General features: G+C 39.8%; 1 protein-coding gene across 7 annotated transcripts in view; it reads right to left on the bottom strand.

Annotated features, from left to right (window-relative positions):
- Nucleotides 1–17,961, bottom strand: part of Adcy10 (adenylate cyclase 10) — a 70,559-nt gene that overhangs the window by 36,915 nt on the left and 15,683 nt on the right. For 6 of the 7 annotated variants that reach the window (XM_090340516.1, XM_090340517.1, XM_090340518.1 and 3 more), the window contains 6 exons: nt 14,227–14,315; nt 9,789–9,980; nt 7,810–7,928; nt 7,429–7,505; nt 5,758–5,947; nt 1,911–1,966 (listed from right to left, as the gene is read on the bottom strand). In XM_090340516.1, the coding sequence (XP_090196642.1) occupies nt 1,911–1,966; nt 5,758–5,947; nt 7,429–7,505; nt 7,810–7,928; nt 9,789–9,980; nt 14,227–14,315 (723 nt within the window). Of the gene's footprint in view, nt 1–1,910; nt 1,967–5,757; nt 5,948–7,428; nt 7,506–7,809; nt 7,929–9,788; nt 9,981–11,799; nt 11,867–14,226; nt 14,316–17,961 lie in introns of those variants that run through there. The other variant, XM_090340521.1, reaches the window with a different exon arrangement.

Genomic DNA, 17,961 nt, shown 5'->3' with positions numbered 1-17,961 from the left:
CTAGCCTTGAGAAAACCCAAGGACAGTGCTCATGCCCTGAGCCCAAGTCTGGGACTGGCAAAAAGAAATATATATATATATATATATATATATATATATATATATATTACAGGTGTGAGCCACTGGCACCTGGCATATATATATATATATGTGTGTGTGTGTGTGTGTGTGTGTGTGTGTGTGTGTGTGTGTTTCATAAACCCTTCTTACTCTCATATAAACCTTTTCCACTCATTAACTTTAATCAAAATGTTTAATTTTTTTATATTGTTTTAAATCTTTTGAACAAAAATAATTAAAATTGGGACTGGGAGTTTGGCCTGGTGGTAGAGTGCTTGCCTAGCATGCATGAAGACCCGGGTTCGATTCCTCGGTACCACATACATAGAAAAAAGCCAGAAATGGTGCTGAGGCTCAAGTGGTAGAGTTCTAGCCTTGAAAAAGTCAGAGGACAGTGCTCAGGCCCTGACCAGAAGTGGTAAAAACATAATAATAATTAAAGATATAAATATTATATAAATACCTACGTACTGCAAAAATCCTGTGATATAGCAAAAACTCTGTGATACCAAATCATATATATTAATATGTAGTTAAACCTGTAATACAGTGAAGCTACAATATACGAATCATGATATAGCAAGGGACAACTGTAACTATGGGTTACAACTTGGTTGCTGTTATTTGTGTGTGTTTTAAAATACATGTAACATAATGCCCTTCCTGAAGTCTGAAATTCTTTTCTTAATCCTTGAACCCTGTGTAAGCAGGTTTCAGGAGCTGAAAGAACTGTGATTTCAAAGTAGTGAACAACTTCTGTCAAAGAACCGGGGGCTCGTATAGGCCATTTGCACCTTTATTAGCTGGAAAAATGGCTATGGGCTGCCAATTAAGCGTACAGATATTAATTAATGTCTTTGTTAAAAATCAGGACCATTTTAGAAACAGCCTGTGTGCTTTGCTTGGCAATGTAAATTTCTGGGTATGATTCAGTGAAAACCACTTTGTAGGCTATATTGCTTCTTTTGAGTGACACATTACTCCTTCCCCTGCCCTTCTTTTCCTCCCCTCCTTTTCCTCCCCTCCCCCCTCTCCTCTTCCCTTCCCTTCCCCTTTCTTGTTTTCTGCTTTGTAGTATGGGGTTTGGAATTTAGGATCTTGACTTGCTAGGGAACACTCTACCACATAAACCATGATCACAACCTTTTTTTTCTTTAGTTATTTTTCAAACAGGGTCTTGCACATTCTACCTCAGATCTTGCCTGGAACAGTGATTCTCCTACCTCCATTTCCCAAGAAGCTGTGAATTATAGATGAACACTGTCATTCCTAGCTTGTTCTTTGACATAGGGGTCACTACATTTTGGGGGGGATGGAGGGGTCAGTGGCCTTGATCCTTACTCTATATTAACTTTCTAAGAAACTGAAATTCCAGATGTGAGCTATCATGGCCCCTTTCAAAACATTTCCTTTTAAAAAATGTATTTGGACTTCAGTTCTGTGAGATTTGTTCACTGGAATCTTAAGTGAGTTTTAAAGATTGGGAAACATGGCTCCAGTGCCTGTCTAGCAAGTCTAAGGTCTTCAGTTCAAATTCTAGCACTGATGTAAAAGAATTATGAACAAATAAAATGTGTTATAATCAACTATCTTTAAATACATGCATGTGATTCTACCTAAACAAGCTCTTTATGTCTGGGATTGTAGACTTTTATCTTAAAAAAATCTATGTTTATTTATTACAATTTTGTTATCTATGTTATTACAGTTTTATTTACAGGCGCTCTTTTAACAGAAGGGCAGTTCACCTACTGCTAACTTCTGGCAATCTGTTTATGGCAATTACATTAAAGGAAAGTTTGGGGCCTGATTTTTACCTCCCCACTGGTGGAATCAAGCTCACTACCTACCCAGTAAAGGGTAACCCTCATTTCGGTTGCAGATGAGATACGCCATACCAAACATGCTGAAGAAAAGAAAGAAAAATATGTTAGATTCAAAATAGGGAAATATTAAGAGCTAGACTGATAAGTTCTTAGTTCCCAGCTCCTTTTCAATATCTAGCAAGAATCTATCCCCTGACTCACATATTGCCAGTGTCAGAGGAGAGTGGAGGAAAAGGTCTGCTTGGTTAATAAAGTCTAAACAACATGTAGCTATCACTGTGGCACTGGGTACTATTCAATAATTGTTTATGAGTGTACATGGGTAGAAGAGATCCCTTTGTTCTCATGGAAAGCCTTTGTTCTCATGCCCACTGAGCTTAGTCACAACTGAGCACTCCTTCTCTGTACTAGCACACGACTTTGCTATGCCTCTCGTGCAGCACATATCAAAATCCTTCGAGAAACAAATTTTTGTTTGTTTGTTGCCAGTCCTGGGGCTTTAATTCAGGGCCTTAGCAGTGCCCTTGAAGCTGCTTTTTGCTCAAGGCTAGCATTCTACCACATGAGCCACAGCACCACTTCTGGCCTTTTCTGGGTCACTTCTGGCCTTTATGTGGTACTGAGGATTCAAACTCAGGGAGGGCTTCATGCATGCTAGGAGAGCACTCTACCATTCAACCACATTCACAGTCCATAATTTTTAATATGTTGTAAATGTTCCCAGCAGGGACCAACCCCTGTTCATATTTGCAGGTGTATTTCTACATTTTCTTTTGTTTGTGCCATTACTGGAGCTTGAACTCAGGGCCTTGCACTCTCGTTTGACTTTTTTGCTCAAGACTGGTGCTCTACCACTGGAGCACTTCTCCATTTCTGAATTTTTTTTCTGGTTAATTGGAACTAGAGTTTCAAAATTTTCTGCTGGGGCTGGTTTAAAACTACAATCCTAAGATCTCAGCCTCCTAAGTAGAATGGCTCACAGATGTGAGCCACCAGTGCCCAGAAACTTTTCTACACTTTCATCTGCAGAGATGGCACATGCATGTGTGTGGGCACACACACACACACACACACACACACACACACACACATACACACACATCATAAAGAGTGAAGAGTTTGGGGTTAGATTAGTCCTGGGCTTTTCTGGTTAACTCACTGGAGGAACAGCCCCACTAATTCACCTAACTTGCATCTGTGCCCTTTGGTGTCTGCTTAGCAGCTCTCTCCTGCTCTCAGCTCAGCCTTGGGAATATTTTGTCCTCACCCTAAAAAACACAAGCTATGAGGCTGGGAAAATTTTTGTGCAGTGGAGGAGCTCTCGCTTAGTCTCCTGATATTGTCATGACAATGAACCTAATGGAGGATGAGATACACAGAATCAAATTTCCCTAGCTATTTCAGCCAAACTACCTTGTTAGCTCAGCCTAGGCTGTCTAGGATCAGTAAATAACATGCTAAGCATCAGGTTTATGAATAAGCCAAGGTGAAATTATCCAAATCCAGTTAAGACCAGTTGTTTACCATATATTTGTGAAAAAGAAAAAAGTCGATTTTTTTTTTGTATGTGGAACTGAGGTTTAAACTTAAGAGCTTCATACTTCTGGCACAAATGATCTATTATGTGAACCACACCCTCAGATCATTTTTTGTTTTGTTTTGTTTTAGCTTTTTTTCAGATATAAGCTCAAGTTTTGCATGGGGCTAGCCTCAGATCAAAATCCTTCTATTTATGCCTTTTAGGTAGCTGTGATTATAGAATTGTATCACCATTTTGTTTTATACCGGAGGTTTGTGGTTATCTGCAATACTACATTATTTTGGGAGTTTGAATCTTGGTGCCATAACTTAGTAGGGATCACCACTGACATTTAGCATCTCTGAGCCTTAGTTTTTAAATTTATAAAAGACATAAAAATAGTTTCTACTTCATATACTCAATCTGAAGAAGGAAGTCCGATAAAATGCCTAAGATTTGAAAAGTGCTCAGTCAAAATTAACATCCATTTGTGGAGAAAGAGGAACCCTACTGCACTGCTGGTGGGAATGTAAACTAGTACAGCCACTCTGGAAGGCAGTTTGGAGGTTTTTCAAAAACCTGAAAACAGACCTTCCCTAAAACTCAGCCTACCACTCGTGGGCATCTATCCTGAGCATCATAACCCAGGATATGATAAGGATGCCTGCGCAGTCATGTTCACCATCGCAGCGCTATTCACAATAGCCAGGTGATGGAAACAATCCAGATGCCCCACTACAGATGAATGGAGACAAAAAATGTGCTACATATATACAATGGAATTCTACATAGCCACCAGACAAGATAAAATAATGGCATTCACTGGGAAATGGGTGAAATTAGAACAAATCAGGTTGAGTGAGATAAGTCAAGACAAAAGGAACAAAAGGCACATGGTCTCCTTGGTATGTGGATATTAGATCCAAACAGTACAAGAGTGATGACTCAATATTCGGGTATCCAAGGTTATTGACATGGTCTTGGAGATATAAATATAACTATATAGACATAAAAATCTATGATGTGATATATGCTCTATAGACATAATATTATATAGATCAATATGTATCTATGACATACAAACTCTCAGCTTAATTTTAATTATCTTCTAAAATTTATGGGCCAATGATTGCATATAGAGATTACCTTCTTGAATACTTGTTAAAATGACATTTGATATAGAATGTAAAAAATCAGTGTTAATAAAATCTTTTAATATAAAAAATTATCATCCATTCATTCACTCAATCAGTTAGCATTTATGATGCCCTATGTATACCCAATCAGATCTACTAACTATAGCCCTGCTTATGTTGTCTGATCCTTTTCAGACCTAGATTCTAGCTTGCTAATATGGTAACTATTTTCATGTTGTTCATTCACACAGCCTTTAATTTATTCTTCATATGGATTTATGATGTGCTAAGCACCGAGAATGTAGGAAATAGTAATTGATTTCTTCCTGAAAGAGTTCACATATCAAGTTAATAACTGTGATACAGGGGTTGGGAGTGCAACTCTGTGGTAGGTGGGTAATTAGGATGTGTGAGGCCCTGGGTTTGGTATTGATTTCTCTAGTACAAAATAATTGTGATATAGTGTGCTGAGTTCATTAATAGAAGCCTGTGCTGTGAAGTATCCCAAAGAAAGGGGCTATAATGTCTAAGATGGGGTCCAAAGCCACTCTTAAAAGGTTTAGATTCTTGGGCTGGATATCAAAAATTGACTATGTGGAGTGTTCTGGATGAGGACAAGTCACAGAGGTAGAGGGGAGATGGAGTTGGAAAGGCTACCTTGTAAGAAATTTGAATGTAATTTTTAAAAGTTTTTGATCCCAGCCCCCAGAGGCTTATGCCTATTCTCCTAGCTACTTAGGGGGCTGAAATTTGAGAATTGTAGTCTGAAACCAGCTGGGGTAGGAAAATCTATGAGACTCTTATCTCCAATTCACCACCAAAAAAGAGAGGGGAGAGTGAGAGAGAGAGAGAGAGAGAGAGAGAGAGAGAGAGAGAGAGAGAGAGAGAGAGAGAGAGAGAGAGAGAGAAGAAGAAGGAAAGAAAAAAGAAAGGAAGGAAGGAAGGAAGGAGGGAAGGAAGGAAAGAAGGGAGGGAGGGAGGGAGGGGAGCTGTGGCTCAAGAGAGTACTAACCTTGAGCAAAAAAGCTGAGGAACAGCACTCAGGCCCTAAATTCTAGGACCAGCAAGTGCGCGCGCGCGCGGGCACACACACACACACACACACACACACACACACACACACACACACACACACGAATGGGTGACTAGTTGCTTTGCTATCACAGTTCTCCCACTTGTTTCCCAGAAAAGACTACAGACCAATGCCCACACTCACACTTTCTCATTAAGGCCCAAACACTGATATATTGGTCCAGAATCTCCAACACCTTTCATAACTTTCTTTGGAAGTTCTTTAAAAAAGTAGGCTGGTAGGTTGCTGCCATTGTAGGTCACAGAGTCACAGGTCACGATTCCGGGGTAGTACATCATCATCCTGGCAGCTATGTTGACTTTTTGACCAATGACTATAATAGGAAAGAGAAAAGTCAAGGTGTGGGGGGAGGTTGGTAAACTGAGAATACTCCCCAAATGGTGTTTTTCCCTTTATTTATTTTATCTCTCAGAAGTGACACATGAATTTGCTCTCTATCCCCATAGTCAGCCAATGATTATGTTAAGAAAGATTTTCCAGATGCTGGTGGCATTTGCCAGATTGCATGCCTATAATCCTAACTACTCGGGAGGCTGCGATCGGAGGATTGCAATTTGAAGGCAGCCCAGCCCAGGCAGAACAGTCCCCATAAGACTCTTATCTCAATTAATCACTCAAAAACTAGAAGTGGAGCTGTGCCTTCAAGTGGTAGAGCTCTAGCTTTGATTAAAAGAGCTCAAGGATAGCAGCCCCTGAGTTCAAGCCCCACAACTGACAAAAAAAAAAAAAAGATTATGTATGCGTGCTGAGTGAGGCTTCATTTGGTGATTTCTTAAGAGGATGACAATGAGACTGACAGAAATGTGCATGGAAGATTGACCTAGGGACTTTTAAGGGACAAGATTCCATTGTGCACAGACTCTAGAGTAAGATTCCAGTGGGCAGGATCAAAGACCAGCTCTGCTTCTAACAACTATGTAAAACAGTTTAGTCTGCCTCAGCTTCCTAGTCTACAAAGTAGTTTATGAAACTCATAAGCTAATACAAATTAGAGCTTTGAACAGTGTTTCATTTCTAGTAAGCCTTCAATATTACTAGGTTTGAAACGTACTTTACACAATTCCTGCAATTAAGATTTTTCTCGTCTCTTTTTTTCTCATGTAGTAGGCAAACACTTTACCATTGAGACAGATCCCTCTTTTCCAACCAAACTATTCCTTTTAAAACTTGATAAATAAAAAGAACCCAAGGCCATTGTTTTAGACTAGGCTTCTGTACTGGGCTCTAAGACGTATGAATAAAAAATCAAATGGTGTCATCCATGCTAAAGTTGAATGCAATCAAACTAAGTTATTACCTTACCTCCAGAAAAATCATGAGATATAACAGCCTATTTCCAAATCAGGATAGCTTTAATTGGTGCAAAAATGAAGTACCCTCTGCCTTAATCCTTGCACAAAGAAAGGTAACCTAAAATAATCAACCAGTGATTCTCTTATTCTGTCTCCCAGTTTCAGCCTTACAAAGAATCTAACTTGGAAATGATCTATTTAATATTTTGTTCTTTGGCATTTTCTCTGTCTACTCCTTTGCTTAAACCATTGAAACATTCACTTTATTTTATGGATGGGTTATCCATTGTTGGAATGTTGGCCTTTGACAAACGTATAGCCCAGGCCCTCTGGTGGAGGATTCCAGGAAAATTTCCAGAAATGTATACTGTAAACACCAAACTGTGGGCAAAACTATGTGGTTTGGTTCCATCTCTGAGGGTAGGGCCTATGTCTCAATCATTTCTGTACTTCCTCCCTACCTCTAAAACTAGAAAAGAGGAGCTAAGGTGGCTCATCTCACCTGTGTACTCGTGTCTCACAGTGTGTCCAACGATCCCACAGAAGACGATCCCGCTGGCCACACCAATGGAAACAGTACTGACACCAGGGAGAGAGTTGTGGGTAAACAGGAAAATAAGTATTTAAACCACAGAGAAAGTGCTAAGGCTGGGGGCATGGGGAAGAGAGTAGGGAGGTGAGGGAAAGGATTGCAGCAAATTATTCTTTTACTCTTGGAAACCAGTTTAGGGTACTGGTACATGGAACTGGAGACGTGAAGGAAGGACAGTTTGAGGCACAGAACCAAGTCCTTCTTTCTCTTCTTTCCTCTTCCCTGTGCCCCAACCACTTTTCCTTATAAAAGGGAAAGAAACCCTTGGGTAGGATCATGGTCAACACTCACTGGATCTTATGGACCTGAGAACAGAAGTCAAATATATCCACAGCACTCTCCAAAGCATGAGTGACCTCATCGGGTGCCTTTTCCCCAGGGAAACCAAAGACACAGAGGAAGGAACAGCCCTATGAGGGAGAGAGTGGACAAATACAGCTGTAGGACCAGAGCCTCCAATTGGACCAGCTGGAGATATTGAGCCACATCATTATCACTTTTAAATCAGATTTCATTATTTCTTTCACATCTACTTAATTCTCTCTCCCTCTCTCTCCCTCCCCCCCCCTCTGTGTGTGTGTGTGTGTGTGTGTGTGTGTGTGTGTGTGTGTGTGTGTGTGTGTGCTGGTCCTGGAGCTTAAACTCAAGGCCTGGGTACTATCCCCAAGCTTCTGTGTTCATAATGACACTCTGCCACTTGAACCATAGCTCAATTGCTCATTATTGGTGCTTAATTGGTAATAAGAGTCTCATGGACTTTCTTGCCCCGGCTGGCTTTGAACTATGATCCCCCACATCTCAGTATTCTTAGTAGCTAATACTAAAGGCATAAGTCATGGTTCTCAGCTGTAAACATTTTTTTCAGTAAACTTTATTAACTTTTCATCAATATTAGGGCTTGAGCTTTGTTGAAGGGCAGGCTATTAATCCTCCTGTGACCAGAGTCTTAAATGCTCCAAGATGAGAAGTCTAAAGCAACACAAACCAGTGAAAACATCCCCAGCTCTGGAATTAGCAATTCTGTGAACAAAAGCTCAGTGGCAGCTTGAGGCCCAGAGAGTTCAAGGCCAGTAACACCCCACAGAAAAACCAAAACAATAACCAAAAAATCCCAGAATTTCTGTTTTCAGCTGGAGATGTAGCTCAGTGGCACAGTACATGTTCAGCCTGCATGAGGTGTTAGGTTGAATCCCCAGCACCTAAAAAAGGAATGGAAAGGTAGAGGTGGGGAAAAGGGGAGAGAAGGGAGAAAAGGAAGGATAAGAAGGGAGAGAGGAAAGCAGGAAGGAAGAGAGGGAAGAAGAAAGGAAGGGAAGGAAAGAAGAAGGGAGAGAGGGAAGGAGGAAGGAAGAAAAGGAAATAAAAGAAAAAAAGAAATCCTGATTCTCAGGTCATTTCTCAACTATAAAAAGTTGGAGAAGTTAATTTCACTTTTTAAACTTCAGTTTATCAATGGTCATAAATATGGAGCTGCCATCTACCTTTTAAATTTCATTATTGAAGAAAAAAAATGAATGTCATCAATAGTACAAGGACTTTGCAGGCTATAAAATGTATTTCAAATAGTGTCATTATTCTTAGGAGAGAGGCTCCAGGGTCCCTCTCTATGGAGAGTCTGTATTTTAGTTTTGTTTTCAATAAAACTTGCTGATAATAATAATAGTCATAATAATAATTTGAACAAGTGTCAGATCCTAAGAGAACAGAGCTCTACCTTGACATGGGAAAACACTGATTCTTCATCTGTGTAAAGACTGAAGAGCGTATCTTACTGTCTGCACTGCCTGGTATAGCCAATGGCATGCCAAGGTGAGGACAGACCAGAAAGGCAAGTTACCTGGTTTAAGTCCCAGCCACTTACTGATGTATGATTGTGAATAAAATTCCACTTCATCACATCTCTTGTATCTACATTCACTTCATAAAATGGAGATAGTAACAAGAGCACCTATCCTTGAGTCATGAGGATAAGATGAATTAATATAGGTAAAATGTTGAGGATAGTGCTTGATAAGTGGTACATGCCACATACATGTAAGCCATTATTATAAAGACTGATATTTCTAGTCTAGGGTGGTGGTGATTATCTCTAATCTCAGTATTTGGGAGGCTAAGGCAGGAGCATGGCAGTGAAACCCTGTACAAAAGAAAACAAAAAAATAACTTGATAGTTCCAAGTTAAATTTCAAATTGCCAATTCTCTCCCTCTCACCAGCGTGCTACTAACATCAAAGATATCAACAAATTTCTACCTCTGAGTTCATATTTACCTTGTCAAACATGAAGACTTTGTTGATCTGACCTCGGAAGACCTTCAGGACAGATGTGATGTGTATACAGGCATCCTGGATGGCTGGACCAATGACTTCTGCTTTGTCTTGCTCTTTAAACATCAGGTTCACAAACACTATGGTCACTGGCCGAAGCTCAGACAAATAACCCCCTAGCTGTTTGTCATCAATCTGCAAAGGCAGAGGGCAGCTTTCTGTGATGTAAGTCTTTGGCAGTGAATTCTTCCTCCCATCATTAACCTACCTACTTGCCCAGAATCATTGTTGGAAAGAAACTAGCCTTTTGAAGCTCTGGAAAAGCTGAAGTGATCAGAATATGCAAGGTATAACCTGGCAGAACCCACCTGCCAGGAGTGCAGTAATTTGGATAGTGGAGTGTACTATCCATATTACTCCCATTATTTCCCAGTACTACACAGACAAACAAAGGGGCTAGGGATACAGCTAAGTGCCAGTTTGCTTATATAAGGATCTGGGTTCATTTCCTGGTAATCGCAAAATCAAATGAGTAAATACAAAAAATAAAGTCTCTTTCATGAATAAGAATTTCTGCACTTGCTAATTTTTGTCAGGCAAACAAATTTTTTCCCAACTAACTCCATTATCCTGGGCATTGGTGGTCACACCTGTAGTCCTAACTACTCAGGAGGATCTAAGGATCATGGTTCAAAGCTGGATGGACAAGAAAAGTACCTAATACTCCTGTCTCAAATTGAAGTGGAGCTGTGGCTCGAGGGGGAGAGTGCCAGCCTCGAGCAAAAAAGCTAAGGGACAACATCTAGACCCAGAGTTCTAGCCCCAGTATCCACACCAAAATAATAATAATAATAGGAGTCTAAAATAACAGGAGTCCTCACTTTATAGAACTACTGCTCCTTTTGAAATCTTTTATTCTTTGTAGCTTCAGGATAAGACTATGATTATATAATTAACCTTGTAGTTTCATAGTCTGGTGCCTTCTGGGATGTTTTCATATTCTTTCCCAGTTTAACTTCACACCAATAAAATCAGCATGGTTTTGGAGAAGTAACACAGTTTCCCCAAGAGCATGCGGGGGAGAGAGTAGCACTCTAAATGCAGATCTCTAGATCTTTTTTCCAACATTCCATCTACCTCATGCTCCTGTCTCTTTAGAATGATATATTTTAGTTCTGTCTTTCTACACTTACCCACAAGAGGCACAGGGAAAAGAGAACACACTCAAATTATCCCTGCCAATCACCATGTCTGAATCTCATTATATTAAGTGTTTAGTGATAGGAACCTGCTTTGCTCTCATCACTTGATATTGTTCCTATGGCCCACTGACACCCTCCCCCAGGGACCTCTCCTGGCAATCTCCAGGAATCCATCAAAATCTCCATCCTTAGGTTATTCTCAGCAAAACATTATCCCCCAGCCTTATCTGTAGGTACAGGACCTTCTGCCAGAACTGAGAAGACCACAAATCCCAAACAGGACCTTCTACTATAACAAAAGACATTAGAAATCCAAAACTCTCTACTGTGTTAAAACAACAGCAGCAGCAGCACCTATGCCCCTGGCCTCTTTTATCTCTAGCTCTGTTTGGAGCTGTTTGGTCGCCCTCTTCAATGAGATGATCCATTCTGTCCTCTTCTTTCCTTTCATGTGCTTCATCTTTCCTAACATTTAGTAAATCAATGGAGATTTATTTTCTCTTCCAAGTAACATAGAAGTATCAGACTTTCCATTGATTTTGTGAACACATCTATAGAAGAAAGGGGAAATTGCAAGAGGGAATGAAGCAGATGGACTTCCAAACTGTCCAGGATAGCACTCAAATAGGTTCCATACAAGGTAATGTGATTTTAAAAATAACACAATACTTTTCTTTTTGTATTTCATATACATTCACAAATAACAGTAATTCACAAAGAGCAATTAAAACAACTGTTCTGCCAGACCAGGTATTTTTGGCATCGCTAAGGAATTCAAGTGATGGGGGAAAATCTTGGCAAAGTTGTACCACCTTCTTTGTCTCCTTTCAGCTCCTTCATTGTACAATTTTCCCAATGACTCATCCAGTTCAGCCTCCATTTCAACTGTCTGCCAACTAATAAAGCATAACGTGTTATGTCTCTTGAAGTAATGAGAAAAGAATGACACACACCAGTGTTCGCCACACGGCAGCTAATTTTAGGACAAAATATGCTGTGAAGTGGAGGGGAGAGGGCTGCCCCATTTAAATGACTGTTAGCATTACTTTAAAGTTGCTCTGTTGTATGCTTATCTCTGATAAAAAATTTTCCAGAAAAACTTACGAAGAACCAGCCAATAGCAGGGCACCGGGGCTCACATCTGTAATCCTAGCTACTCAAGAGGCTGAGATCTGAGGATGAGAGGTTCAAAGCCAGCCTGGACACTGAAGTCCCAGAGACTCTTATGTCCAATTAACCACTAGAAAATGGGAAGTGGGGTTGTGGCTCCAGGGGTAAGGACGGTAGCCTAGAGCTGAAGACCTCAGGGACAAGTACCCAGGCCCAGAGTTCAAGCCCCATGACCTAAAAAAACAAAACAAAATAAAACAAAAAACACCAAACAAACAAACAAACAAAAAACTGAGCCAAAATCTTGGACATGCTCAGATTCTTTTTAAAGTAACAGTATAAACTTTGCATAAAGGCATTCTTGTCCATCATTTATAATTTGAACATATAATGTATGACTTCAAACTGAGCATGTGCAGAACTGTACCTATTTCTGCTTGAGGTCAGGACTATCTTTTCTACAAGAATACTTACAAGTATCCCAAATAAAAGCCTCTTGCTTTCTTTGGGTAGCTATTCCTTTGGAAATTATCCCCAGTGCTCTGCTTATTTGCTGCAAGTAAAATTTTGGAAGTACTGGGTTTGAACTCAGGGAGGGGCTCTACACTTGATCCATGCTCCTGTCAGTAGGTCATAGGACTTGTCCCTGAGCTCTTCGGCTCAAAGGACCTACCCCTTAATCCACAGCACCACTTCCTGTTTTCTGGTGATTAATTGGAGATAAGAATCTCACCGACTTTTTAGTGCTTGGGCTGGCTTTGAACCTTGATCCTCAGATCTCAGCCTCTAGAGTAGCTAGGATTACAGGCGTGAGCCACAGTACCCTGCTGCCCCTTAGCCCATTTTGCTTTCATTATTTTTGAAATAGAATCATATGTTTATGTTGGAGCCTGCCTAGAGTATGATCCTCCTATTTGTTCTGCTCCAGTAGTTGGGATGACAGTGCACTGCCATGCCCACCTTTTAATTCATAGGTTGCATTTTTTTTTTGCTCATGCTTATCTCAAACCTCAGTCTCCCCAGAAATCATAACTAGCTCTAGGCCTCAAATCTCAGCTTCCCTAGCTGCAAGGATTAAAGGCAGGAACCATCCTATACAGCTTTCTTCATCCTTTTATAACCCTGTTATGCTTATCCGTTTTGCTTTCTAGATTTGTTCTGTAGCATTAGGGACAATATTTTTTTGTTTTTTTTTTTGTTGTTTTTTTGTTTTTTTTTTTACCTTGGGCTAAGGGTGGAAGGGTTCATTCTGATAAGCCACAGATTAGGCTTGTTTTATAAAGATTTTCTTCAAGCTACAACTAAATCTGATGAGATTAATGTAATAAGATCAAGCATATGTTAGGATGGTAGATGCCAAAACCATAGGATTCATTCAGATTAAGATTCAAATCCTAGATATGCCACTTATTTTATAACCCTAGGAAAATTCCAGCATCTTTCTCATGTATAAAGTAGGGTTAAAATATATATCAAGAATGTAAAAAATACATATAAAATAGCATGTAATGACTGCTAATAATAGTTATAATTCATGTAGCTTAATATATTTGAGGATCTAAATTTGACAGAATTAAAAGGGAAAGCTTTGGGGAGGTAAAGTATTGGTACAGTATTTTAATTACCTGTATTGTTAAATCTCAGAACTTAAGAGTTAATGGAAGGGGCTTAGAGAAACTGTACCAGTGGCCATCCACATATCTTTTTGCTCCATGGCATATAAAAAGAGGAATTATGTATTGTTATGTGCTTGAAATAACTAGTTTTCCTAGTCATATTAGGTAACAGTGTCAAATTTATTCCTGTTTTCACAGTGTAATAATGAACAATACTCCCCTTTTCCCTCCCTCCCTCCCTCCCTCCCTCCGTCCCTTCCTTCCTTCTTTGTGGTGCTAGAGATAGGACCCAGGATATGGAAGTTGAGTGTTCTGTCATTGAACTATGTTACCCTTGACCCTACCCCATAATACTCAATAGTATTCTGGTCTAACAAATTTTGAAGTCATTTCCACATCTAGAAGGACATTTTATTTAGGAACATTTTATTAGTTGCTGGTATTTTAAACCTTTTTAGCTGTCCAAAGATTCCCTGACACTTCAAAATCCAATGAATTTAATTAGGAAACTACCTGCTTCAAAATGTTTTCCATCACGTACTTCTGAAGGGCTAACTCCAGTTTGGGATCTGACTCCAACATGCATGCAAGCCTCAGGATATCTAAGAAGACAGAAAACCAGAAAAACGGGAGCAGGCTCAGGCTCAAGCTCAGTCTTCCTTGCTGCAGCCTGGGGCAGTGGTCCTCACAGTTAGGAATCACTGAGATATCTAGTGGTCAAAACAGGCCCAGGAACCCCAGAATGGAATTCCAAATAGATTGTGGCTTTCCCAAAATTAAGCGATATACCGTTGTAATAATGTTTTGGGATTTTTATCAGTGGACTTGATCTAAAACTATTGACAAAGGCTCGGGGAGTGGCTCAAGTAATTTAGGGTTTGGATGGCCTGTGCCAGCCATGGCTTCAATTCTCAGTACTGCAAAAACTTCAGAAAGAATCAACAAAATTAGCTGGGCATGGTGGCTCACGCCTGTAATCCTAGCTACTCAGGAGGCTGAGATCTGAGGATCAAGGTGCAAAGCCAGCCCAGGCAAAAATGGACCTGAGACTCTTATCTCCAATTAACCTGTAGAAAAGGGGGAGTGGGGCTTGGCTCAGGGCAGGGTGGTAACCTCGTTCTGAAGAGTTCAGGGACAACACCTGGGCCCAGGGGTAGTGTGGTAACCTTGAGCTGAAGAGCTCAGGGACAGCGCCCAGGCTGATTTCAAGCCCCATGACCCATCAAAAAGAATAAAAAGAATAAACAAAACTACTGCCAAAGGGATGAGAATGATAAAGGAAAAGTTAACAATAGAGAAAGATGGGGTTAGTATAAAGGGCATAATAGAATCTAAGAACAGTATGAGTCAGATTCAAGAAACTTACATAAAAATTGGACTGACCTCATAAAATAAATGCAAATCCAAACAACTCTGAGATTCCACCTCACTCCAGTTAGAATGGCCATAATCAAGAAATCTAATAACAACAGCTGCTGGAGGGGATGTGGCCAGGAGGGATCACTACTATACTGTTGGTGGGAGTATAAATTCGTTTAACCACTATGGAAAGCAGTATGGTAGAGTGCTTGCCTAGCATGCATGAAGACCCAGGTTCGATTCCTCGGTACCACATACATAGAAAAAAATCTGGAAGTGGGGCTGAGGCTCAAGTGGTAGAGTGCTAAGCCTTGAGAAAGTCCAAGGACAGTGCTCAGGCCCTGAGCCCAAGCCCAGGACTGGCAAAAAAAAAAAAAAAAAAAAAAAAAAAGAAAAGAAAAGAAAAAAAAAAGACTAAACATAGAGCTCCCCTGTGACCCAGAAACAAGAACATACTAAATCCACTGGCACAACATGTTCATTGCAGCGCTACTTACCATAGCAAAGATATGGAACCAACTTAAATGCCTCTCAGTCGATGATTGGATCAACAAGATGTGGTATTTATATACAATGGAATTCTATGCTGCCATCAGAAAGAACAACTGCCCCATTTGAAAGGAAATGGAAAGACTTGGAAAAAATCATATTAAGTGAAGTAAGCCAGATTCAAAGGAACATAGGCTCAACGGTTTCCCTCATTTGTCATAATTAGTATAAACCTTGGGCTTTCCTAGCAGAGGTTTACAATAGGGCAAAACCCAGACACATAAGGCCATATAGGATGAAGCTTAATGAAAGGACCTCCAAGATATAGAAACAAGAGCCATATAAGGTGTGATTGTTGTTCTTAACATACTATGTTATTTCTCATCTCTTTTGTTGTCCCTTGATTATCTCATATTGTTACAGTATCTTACCTTGTTGTCTGATATATTGTATATATGCTTATTTGTTTATTTGAAATTGGATAGGGAAGGGGGAAAACAAGATGAGGAGAGCGGATGGGGAGGGAAATGGGGACAAAATCATGAGAAGGGATAGCAATGATTGTTAAGTAATGCACCTTCTATCTGGTGAATATAATGTAACCCTTCTATTAATTATAATAGAAAACAATAAAAATTGGGCTGACCTTTGGCACTGGGTTCCAACAAACCAGGCAAAATAAAAGTACAAATGGAGTCATTCACACTAAAAATTCCAGGTTACCAAGCTCTAACTAAGTTGTTTGTCTCTTTTGTTCTGTTTTGTTTTGTTTTGTTCTTGATACTAGGTCTAGCTATATAACCCAGGTCTAGCACTTCCTCTGCAGTCCAGATTGGTTTTTATAGATCTTCCTGCCTCAGTTTCTTCAGTGCTGGAATTAAAGTCTGGGCCACCAAGTTCAGCTATCTTTATTTGGCCTTCTGGAAAAATCAAGATAAAGTCTTCACCAAATCTCCTCAATAGGCTAGTTTCAACTGGTATAATAAAGAAGTGCCTAATCCTTACACACAAAAAAGATAACCTGAAAGGATATTTACCAGAAACAATCTACTATTGTTCTGCTTCTCTGCCCCTGACTTCCAAGGAAGATAACTGTAAAATGGCCAATCTGCTTTTGCTCTTTTATGTAAGAAAACAATTATGCGGGGGGGGGGGGGTGAGCCTGGGGCTGGTACTGGGTCTTGATCTCAGGACCTTGTGTTCTTACTTGGCTTTTTTGCTCAAGGATCAATGATATAGTACTATATCATTTGAGCCACAGCTCCACTTCCTTTTGCTCTGTTTCTGCTTTCTTCAGCCCTTTTCTGTCTATAATGCCAGCTTTATCTGTTCTGTTCATTGTAGCATTTACTGTCCTTTTTTTAAAAAAATGAAATGAGCTATTGCTCTATTCTAGAGTCACACAATGAAGTCAATAAGGACTTTAAATGGAATCATTGTATGTTTTTCCTTTGACAATAGCAATTTACTGAATGACTCTAGACAAGTTACCAGGACCCTGTCTTTGTTGTTTCTGATTTCCTCTGGAAAAAAGAAGTAGGGCTTGATATTCTCCATAGTTGCCTTCCCTGTAGTGATAGTTCTGTGTGTTTTATAATAGACTAGTAAGAAATTGTAGGAATGAACTTGAAGAAATTAAAAAATAAGGTGATAGAAGTGATAAGAAGTTTTCAGTAGAGGATAATGTGAAACAACACATAAAAACTGCCTAAAAGTGACCTAAATTGAGAAACAATTCTGAGATTATTTCTTGCTCATTGAAATATATTCAAAACAATGTGCCAGACACTGAGTGAGAGTAAAAACTAAATAGGAAACTTGGTTTTCCCCTTGAGGCCATTACTGTCTCATTGGGAATTCAAAAGCATGTGTAGAAAAGCTAAAAACAAAAACTAACGTAGCAGGGCTAAGCTAACAGGTTTTCCTATTATTCCAAGGAAGCAAGATCAATATGAGCTGCTTTAATCAGAAAAAAGCTTTCCAGGAGACATAGAATCTTAACTGATCTTTAGTGGCTATTGCATTCTGTGAGAAGAGCTAAGGAAGACATACCTAGCCACAGAATGACACTAGTTTTGTGTGCCGTGAGATTCCTACTTGTTTTACTTCAGTCATGAAGAAGTTGCACAGAAATGGATGGTTCTAGAAGAAATGAGAAGAGTAGAAGGTCAAGACAAGGAGGAAGTCACCAACTTCTAAAGGAATGGCAGGAAACTAAGAATAGGACACTGAAAATGTGTGATTTCAGTATAAAAGCAATAGTAGAGAATACTTCTGAACCCAAGGATAATGAAGAACATCAAGTGACTCTTTTTACTTTGTTTCCTCCTCTCTGTTTCTCTTTTCCTGTCTCTCTTTTTCTCTGGTATTAAGGTTTGAACTCAGGGATCTGCACTTGGT

The sequence above is a fragment of the Megascapheus bottae genome, chromosome 10 (assembly GCF_031878675.1).
Source record: "Megascapheus bottae isolate mThoBot1 chromosome 10, mThoBot2.hap1, whole genome shotgun sequence".
NCBI lineage: Eukaryota > Metazoa > Chordata > Mammalia > Rodentia > Geomyidae > Megascapheus > Megascapheus bottae.
Note: the sequence above shows the minus strand (reverse complement) of the source record. Positions and strands in the feature narration are given on the sequence as shown.